Source organism: Podarcis cretensis, assembly GCF_951804945.1.
Source record: "Podarcis cretensis genome assembly, chromosome: 11".
Taxonomy (NCBI): Eukaryota; Metazoa; Chordata; class Lepidosauria; order Squamata; family Lacertidae; genus Podarcis; species Podarcis cretensis.
This window is the reverse complement of record NC_137180.1, coordinates 7869039-7877987: the sequence shown is the minus strand read 5'-3', so window position 1 is coordinate 7877987 and position 8949 is coordinate 7869039. Positions and strand designations below refer to the sequence as shown.

The following is an 8949-nucleotide window of genomic DNA, read 5'->3' as shown; positions in this document are numbered from 1 at the left end:
TTCCGGGAGGCGGGGGCTTCGTTTGTGTTTTGTCAGCGCGCCTTCGTGCCTTCTCCGCCCTCCTCCTCCTCCTCCTCCTCCTCCGGCGAGGCTCCTCTCGACCAGCCGAGGAGGCCGAGAAAGGAGTCTCCCCTGCCTCTCGTGTCATGGCGCCCGCAGGCCGTGAGGGATGCAGGTGGCGCAAGGGACGGAGGTGGCGCAAGGGATGCAGGTGGCGCTGTGGGTTAAAGCCTCAGCGCCTAGGACTTGCCGATCGAAAGGTCGGCGGTTCGAATCCCTGCGGCGGGGTGCGCTCCCGCTGCTCGGTCCCAGCGCCTGCCAACCTAGCAGTTCGAAAGCACCTCCGGGTGCAAGTAGATAAATAGGGACCGCTTACCAGCGGGAAGGTAAACGGCGTTTCCGTGTGCGGCTCTGGCTCTGGCTCTGGCCAGAGCAGCGATGTCACGCTGGCCACGTGACCCGGAAGTGTCTCCGGACAGCGCTGGCCCCTGGCCTCTTAAGTGAGATGGGCGCACAACCCCAGAGTCTGGCAAGACTGGCCCGTACGGGCAGGGGTACCTTTACCTTTACCTTTACCTGCCTCTCGTGTCATGGCGCCCGCAGGCCGTGAGGTAAACACCGCGCGCCGGATGGCGCGAAGGCGGCGCGACGGGCGCTGCTGAGGGACGGGGCAGAGGGAGGAGGAGGAGGAGCTGGAGGGCGGAAGGACGAGGAACGAGGAGCGGCGGCGGCGGCGGCGGCGGAGGGGGGGGGGGGCGGCAAGGATCTCGGACGGTTTTGTGCGACGGGTTTTCTGCTGCGGGCGGCTTCCGCCTGGGTACAATGGAGCGGTGATAAGGCGGCGAGGAGGCGAAAGGGAGGAGGCTGCGGCCCGGAGAGCGGTTAGATCGGTTACCGAGTAAGTTCCTCCTCATAGCCGTCCGGCCGCCGCCGCCTCTTTCTCTCCCCCCCCCCACCCGCAATGAGGCTCGGACTGGCTCCCGGGGGGGGGACGGGGGAGCGCGCACCCGCCGCCGGGGGTGCGAGGGAGACGGGCGGTCTGACGTTGCGCCCGGGGGGAGGGCAATGGGGGGGTCTTTGTGGGCCTGAAGGGCTCTTGCCCTCCCCCCCCCCAAGTGGCCCCAGTCACCTCAGCCTGGGCAAGGGGAGGGGAGCCCACCACCATCACCCCCGCTCGGTGCCTGAGGCGTTGTTCCCGTGTGTTGTCGTTTCACGGACTTAATAATAATAATAATAATAATAATAATAATAATAAATTTTATTTCTATCCCGCCCTCCCCAGCCGAAGCCGGGCTCAGGGCGGCTAACCACAATAAAACAGTACAAAAGTACAGCGCAAACAACACTCTGAAATCATTCATTATAAAATTAATGAACTTCAGCTTAAAATCTGCCCGCCTGGCCGCAGGAAAAAAAATAATAAAATCGATCGGGCTGTGTAGTCAAGCCTTTAATAATACTCAAATGTGATCCCCGCTCGCCTTAAGGAGATGTTGGGGAGGATGAAACTCCCGAGACTGGCCATCCATCCTTAAAGGGGCTCAGGGAGGTTTGCAGAAATCGGTTTGTTCATTGGAAAGGTAGCTCTTTTTCATAAGAGATTTTGCATCTGTTTGCGATAGGGACTGAAATGTTACCTCCACACACAATTTTTATAAAGTAATGTAGGCCAGTGTTTCCCAACCTTGGATCTCCAGCTGTTTTTGGACTACAACTCCCATGATCCCTAGCTAGCAGGATCAGTGGTCAGGGATGATGGGAATTGTAGTCTGAAAACAGCTGGGGACCAAAGGTTGGGAAACACTGGATTAAGTAATAGGCTTTATCTTCGTTCTGTCCTGCCGTAGCATTCATATGTGAAAGACAAAGCAGGGAAGTTTCAGAGGTGCTCTTTAGCTTTCTGTGTTAAAAAGCTCTGCCTGCTGGCTTCTGCCTTAGTAATTACATATTTACTGAGCTACATGTATTTGATGGGTCCAGGGAACAACTCCCTTGTGAGTGGTGACTGCCAGAGTTTATTGTTGGTTGGACACTTTCAAATATAACATGTGCTGCTCTTGCTGCTTGGCAGCTGTAACCATCAGCACTTTTAAAGGAAAAAGTGGATGGACTCAAGGTGAGGATGAAGCAGAAATATGGAAATTATGTTTCCCTGACACTGTGCCTTTTTGTGTGACAATTAAAATAGTGGTCAGCTCCTACCCCAGACATGATTAGAAAACAGAAGGGTTGAGGATATCCTTATGATATTCTCTCATCTTCATGGAGAATCTGTTAACGAACATAAAAAGAAGCTGAATGACCTATGGAAAGAGCTAGTGCCAGCCTTATAATGAAGTCCACAAAAGGACCTAGCCTGTAATTTTTGTTTTTCTGTTGTATTGGCCTCTAAAGAGGCTAGTAACTTATATTTCCATACTGGCCGTCGAGGGGAAGCCCCCTCATCTGCAGCCAAAATGGAAACACCGACAAGTAGGGTCTTATCAGGCTAGTTTTTCCTGTCAAACACACTTGTGGAAGAGGAACAGAATGATCTGTCTCCTCACTGCTAGCCCTCTGTGTTTCCATGCTGGATGTGGAGGGATACATTTTTGTTCCTTTGCAGCTAGCACAGCAATCATCTCAGTTGGTAGATGGGCAGCAAGCAACCCAACCCTCCTTCACTAGCTTGCTCACTTGCAAGAGCCAGCAGGAAGCCCTGGCAACAAGGAAGTTTGTCACAAATACTGCTTGCCCAGGGATGAGTCAAACCCACACTGTGTATTTAAAACACTTAGACAGTCATGACTTCTCCCAGATAATCCTGGGGACTGTAGTGCTGAAAATTATTAGGAGTGCCCTCGCAGAGCTACAATTCCCAACACCCTTAACAAACTACCTTTCCCAGGATTCTTTGGTGAAGCCATGACTTATGGTGAAATAGGATTGCTTTAAAGGTATCATGTGGCTTTGACCTATGGTCCCTTCCCGTGTAAGGTTGTGGTGTGATGGTTTTGCACAAAGATTCACTGTCGTGTTCAAAGCAGCTAACTTGATATACCAGTTTAAGATGAAAGAGAAGTCCTGCTTTTTAAGGGAAATAACCCTAGCTTTTATGTGCACACTTATTGTAAGTTGCATGCACATTAAATTGCTTAGCAGGTGATGGCTTCCTTAAGAATGCATGAAGATAAAGTGCCCTCAGTCTCAAGAATGATAGAACAGGCTGGACTTTAAATAAATCTCTTACAGTTTTGCTGCATGTATAGAGTTAATGCTTTTGTCTGATTGCTGCCTGCTTTTATTTTCACTTAATTCTCTTTCTATGTGCCATTTTATACAGTACACTTTGAATTCATGTTCCAAAGGTGCTATCTGTTGTGCTGTTAATTTTGGCTGCTTTCTGTAATCCTGTCAGACAGAGGGGTGGGGGAATTTTGACAGCTATGGATGTATGTAATTCTCACATCTACAAGCCAAGCACACTCATCGTAGGATGAGTTAAGACTGATGCCACTCCTTTTCTCCAACTTCTGCCTCTGTTAATACAAGAGCAGGAGGCAAGTCCTGTAATTTGAAGTTCAAAGTGCTAGCGCTGTGTAGTTGCCTCATCAGCTTCTTATTTGCTGTGCTAGTCTTTGGAGTTCAGTGCTCTTTGTTGGGTGTTGCATATGTTTTCTAGGTCATTAACAGAATGATAGAGGTTGAGGAATGTTGGTTGTGTACGCACCCACACCCTTCAGAGGAGCTCTTAAAGGCAATAGTCTTGCTGGAGCTGCTAATCCGCTGCAGTTTGTATAAATCTGGATATATTACAGTGGTACCTCGGGTTAGATATGCTTCAGGTTACATACGCTTCAGGTTACAGACTCCGCTAACCCAGAAATAGTACCTCGAGTTAAGAACTTTGCTTCAGGATGGGAACAGAAATCGTGCTCCGGCGGTGCAGCAGCAGGAGGAGGCCCATTAGCTAAAGTGGTACCTCAGCTTAAGAACAGTTTCAGGTTAAGAACGGACCTCCGGAACGAATTAAGTACTTAACCTGAGGTACTACTGTACAGTATTAGTGTGACTACCTTGGATGGTCACAATACTTGGCATAAACTTTATTCTGTGACCCATTTCTCTTCTCTCTCACATTTCATGCTATATTTCAAAATCTGACAATTGGTTTGTGTAGGGGTAACATATTTTTGTTTGACCTCCACAGTCAGACGCAGTATGACTCTGAATACTGGTTTTCTGGGAATCACAGCTGGGGAGAATGCTCTTCTGCTCAAGTTCTCCCTTGCATGCTTTCTATAGACATTGGGGTGCTTACCGTGACAACAGAGTGCTGTACTAGGTGGGCCTTTGGCCTGGGCTTCTCTTATGTGGGATAGCTCAGTTGGTAAAGCTTGAGACTCTTAATCTCAGGGTTGTGCCCCCATTGGATAAAAGATTCCAGCATTTCTCGGAGTTGGATTAGATGACCCTTCTATTCCCTTCCAACTCTACAATTCTGTGACTCTATGTTTACTAATAAAAGCTTGGCTGGGTGAGAGAGAATAGTTTGCCCAAGGTCCCCCAGGAAGCTTAGTAGAAATTTGACCCTAAGTCTCCCACATAGTCAAACTCACCCCTGCCCTCTTCATGGCATCCTACCTGTTCCGTTTTGAACATTTACCGTATTTCTTTCCCCATCCCACAGGGAAAGAGCGAACAGCTAATATGATGGGAGATGCCTCAAAACCGTGCTTTGCCAGACGTAATAAGGAGCGGGGGATTTTAAATGAGGAGGATTTCCAGAAGTGTGCTTTACGTCACGATTACCAAGCAATGGATGATTATGGGAATGGACACGGCAACAAGATGGACATAGGGATTGAGAAAAGAAAGGGAGCACTGGGTCACTATGGAACAAGTCCCCGAAAGGGAGCACACGGTGTTTCAAATCACCCAAATTCTTCTAAAAACACTGTTCACAATCAAGGGATGAGGATAAATGAAGCCTCAAAAGACCAAATTAAAAAGTGGGTGTCTGACAACCATCATGCTAATTTAGACAGTTGGAGAGAATACAGATCTACACCCCGGGTTCCTGCGGTTATCAGGACAAGAAAGGATTCTTCTCATGAGTGTGAGAGCCAAGGAAACAGAAATGGAAGGAAGCAGCTCCAGAGAGACTTAACAAGTGACGATTTATCAGATAGGAAAGGAAATTCTGGTAATATAAACACCTTTAGATCATTTTCTTGTATTTTAAAATGTGTTCAAATATTTTGGGGTGACTGTAGTCTTAAGAATTGTCTTTAGGTATCTTCTAACCTTAGTAAATATAAAATCTACAATATTTCAAGATAGTGCTCTATCGCTAAGTTATGGCACAATACCTGCTAATCTAAAAAACAACCAAAGAATGACTGGGTTGATATCAATCCTATATCTTGCTTTAGCTGTTGTGGGGTTTTCTTTGTAGCAATCACAGTTGTATCCTGTGTAAGGTAAGTGGCTAAAAGCTGTGTTGCTGTCTGCCTTCCCAATAACTATGAAACCCACCAGAAAAGGTTGGGGGGAAATATTTCAGATTCATAAACAGTCGTCCCAATATTTTAAGAATGTCATCTAAAATTTAACAGTAGGCCCTTAAATTTACACAGTACGTATTGCGCAGATGCCCATGTGACAGAATCAGTACTTGGGGACAAAATCTAATGGGCAGCTGTGTTGCACAATCCTTACTGAAATGGTGATGGTCATGCCCAGCTTACACAAGAGAACTTTGGGGTGTATTGTACCCTACATGGATTGAGTAAAACATGCGTCTGAGATTTTTCCATCTTCAGCTACCTGCTCTAGCCAACTCAAATGTGCACTGGTGCCAGGGGCACTTCCAAAGGGACTTCCAAAGCCCTGAATGGGTGCGCTTAAGGGATAAAAATGTGCTTTTAAGTAAAAGCTTGATTTCCGGCTTAAGGCATTGGTGGGAACCCTGCTGCCCTTCTGTTGCTGTTGGACCATGTCTTTCATCATCTGCGTCTAGCATGGGCATTGTAGTTCAACATCTGGAGGACCACAGATTCCCCATCCCTATCTTAAAACTACTTGATGTCCTCTACCGCCACCTGCATTCATGGCTGTAAGTTAATGTAGCACGAGAACAGGATGCTTAGGATAATGCTGTTTTCTGTTTGGTGACACAAATATTAAGAGACACAAGCTTAAATTCCAAAAATTCACAGTTGGGTAATACCTTTAGTAGGATCAACCAGAATGTTACAAACTAATAACAAGTTTTGAGTTCTGCAGAACTCTTCAACAAGTAAGGTGTTATATAAAGGAGTTGGTGGGGGAGGACAAACAACACACACACACATGCAAAAAGTAGGCCAGATGCTGTAGCCATAAGGTGATTTTGTAGACTCCTTTCCAAGACGGAGGCTGAGTAAATTTTTGCTAGATGCTACATAGATCAGGTTACACACCTAGGATTTTGGAATAAAGAAGCATTGGCCACCTCCCATTTTTTTAAACAAAAAGTCTAGCTGTTACCAAGATTAGTCCCGCACCTTAAGCAAAACATACAGGTGCCTGGTTGGGTAGAGAATTTTAAGGTGATCTCATTTTTTTTTAATGCAATTCAGATGACCAGGAGCTGTTTGGGAAACTTTGGAAAGAAAAACAAACCACTTTGAGATTTTTTGAGATATAAAGTGGTATGGAAATGATTTAAGCAAAAAATAAAATCATATCAAGTTAACTCTTTTTTACCACTTTTTGACAGTGCTTATCTGCTATTGGGGTTCAGTAGACCCCTTTAAAGTTGTATCTGAAAATAAAGGTTAAGGGTAATTTGACAACTATGTTTTACTTCGAGTAGTCCCACTGAAATTAAAGGATCTAATTTAGTTATGGCCATTAATTTCAGTGGGTCTACTCTGAGTAAAATTTAGTTCAATACTACCCTGAGATTGATTTCAACACTATTCTACTTTAACAAAACAGGATGTGGTATCACATTTCAAAAGCGTAGACTAAAACAAACTGTTGGTCCCCGCCTAAATGTTAATGAAAGGGAAAGCAAAATGATGCCTGTCTGAAATTCTGGACTCATAGTAAATAATGGAAGGAATCCAATGTACCCGATAGCCTAATACGGAGGCCTGTCCTCCCTGCCTCCAAAAAATTCAGATGACAACCATTTTAGGCGCATCCCATTGATGTGCAGTCACCAACATTTGGGTTCTTTTGGACCTGGAAAATGGCAGAACGAGGTGGGGGCCAGGTATGGAACCCCCATGCGAAATGATCACCACCTATATTACAAAAAAGAAATCAGTGTTGTGAGTCTGCACTATGTTAAGATAAAAGCCAATTTGGAGCAAAATCATAGCTGTCAACTTTTCCCTTTTCTTGCGAGGAATCCTATTTGGAATAAGGGAATTTCCCTTAAAAAAAGGGAAACATTGACAGCTATGAGCAGAATTAACTTTGTGTGTGTGTGTGTGTGTGTGTGTGTGTGTGTGTGTGTGTTAAAATTGACTCCTGGGATCCTTTATAAGTTTTGTGTGTGCATAGGAACGTACATTTTGTTCTGTTTCTATATATATGATATACACATACAAACATAAAAATCTATTACAGTGCTCTTGAAGTGGTATAAGCACATAAAAATGGAAATTTTGATATAGGCAAAATGCTAAGGTTTTCCTACCCTATTTGGAGAAGTTGCTTGGGGATGGGGTGGGTCTCAATGAGCTTAGGCATTGATAGTTTCACTTTCCCATTTGTCCAGATAGGTAAATTGGACCCATAAGTAAGTTAAACTTTTTTAAAAACTGAAAAACAGGGCAACACAGGACAGCTGACCCCATAATTGTTGAGGAGTACACAGAGTGTGAAGTGGTTCACATGGCAAAAAAAAGGTTTGCAAATACAGTAAGCCTGGCAACTTGCACACATTTAACTTGTGCACATTCAGCTTTATGTGCTTGGCAAATAATTTTAAAAAATTAAAAAAGGGGACAGGCGTCGGGGAGGGGGAAACTGGCAGTCCCACCCATATCCAACTTTGGCTTTAAGTGCAAGTAACCCCAGTGTACGTTGAGGGCTTACTGTATTCCAGACAGTTTCTGGGGTCCACAGCAACCCTATTGGCATTAGAGTCCAAATAAAAAATCCATTCCATAACAATGTACTTCATCATTTTGTTGGTTCTGTTCGCCTGTCAATTATCTTAACATGGTTTGCCTTCTTATCACGTACTTCCACTTCTTTAATAAGTACATTAAAAAGGTTCCCAAAATGGCATTTGTAGGAAGATAAAAGCAACTGCAAACCCTATGCACAGTAACAGCAATTTTTTATATATGGCTAGTGAGAGGGCAAAGGGATTTACTCCCAGGTAAGTGAGCAAAGGATAGGGTTGCAAATGAAGTCTTGCTGGGTACAATGGGGGCATTGGATTGTACTGCACATCTTTTCATATTCTAGGTGCCTTATGTTGTGTTGTGCCTTCCCTTGTTGGGTTGCAAACTCAAGAGTTTTTGCATCGCAACTGTAGATTCCATCTGAAGCTTGAATGGTTTCTCAACGATGGTTTGTTTAGGTGCGGAAATGCACTAAGGTCACAGTCGTTATTTGTGCCGTGCACTTACAGCAACTTTGTTCTAATAACTGTTCAAAAGAAACAAAGAAACACAGGAAACCAAGAAGATCAAGACGGATAAGAAAAGAAGAAAACGATCAAGAGGAGGATATGGATGGGCCAGTTATAGATGAGTCTTTGCTGACAGCAAAAGAATTGCTAGGGCTTCAACAGGCTGAAGAGCGACTTAAGCGAGACTTCATTTACAGGCTGAGGAAGGTAGCTATTGCTGCAATATATATATATATATATTCTTGTTTTGGGGTGAAATGTGCAAATATTGGTACTGAAGAATACCAGTTAGGAATATGCTTGGCAAATGAGAAGAGCAACAATGGTGGGAA

At 44.8% G+C, this 8949-nt stretch overlaps 1 protein-coding gene across 1 annotated transcript in view; it reads left to right on the top strand.

Annotated features, from left to right (window-relative positions):
• Positions 1-740: 740 nt before the first annotated feature.
• TUT7 (terminal uridylyl transferase 7) overlaps positions 741-8949 on the top strand; it is a 43198-nt gene continuing 34989 nt past the window's right edge. The window contains exons 1-3 of the mRNA XM_079995992.1: positions 741-898; positions 4670-5185; positions 8646-8824. Of these exons, the coding sequence (XP_079852118.1) occupies positions 4690-5185; positions 8646-8824 (675 nt within the window). The 5' untranslated portion in view covers positions 741-898; positions 4670-4689. The remainder of the gene's footprint in view (positions 899-4669; positions 5186-8645; positions 8825-8949) is intronic.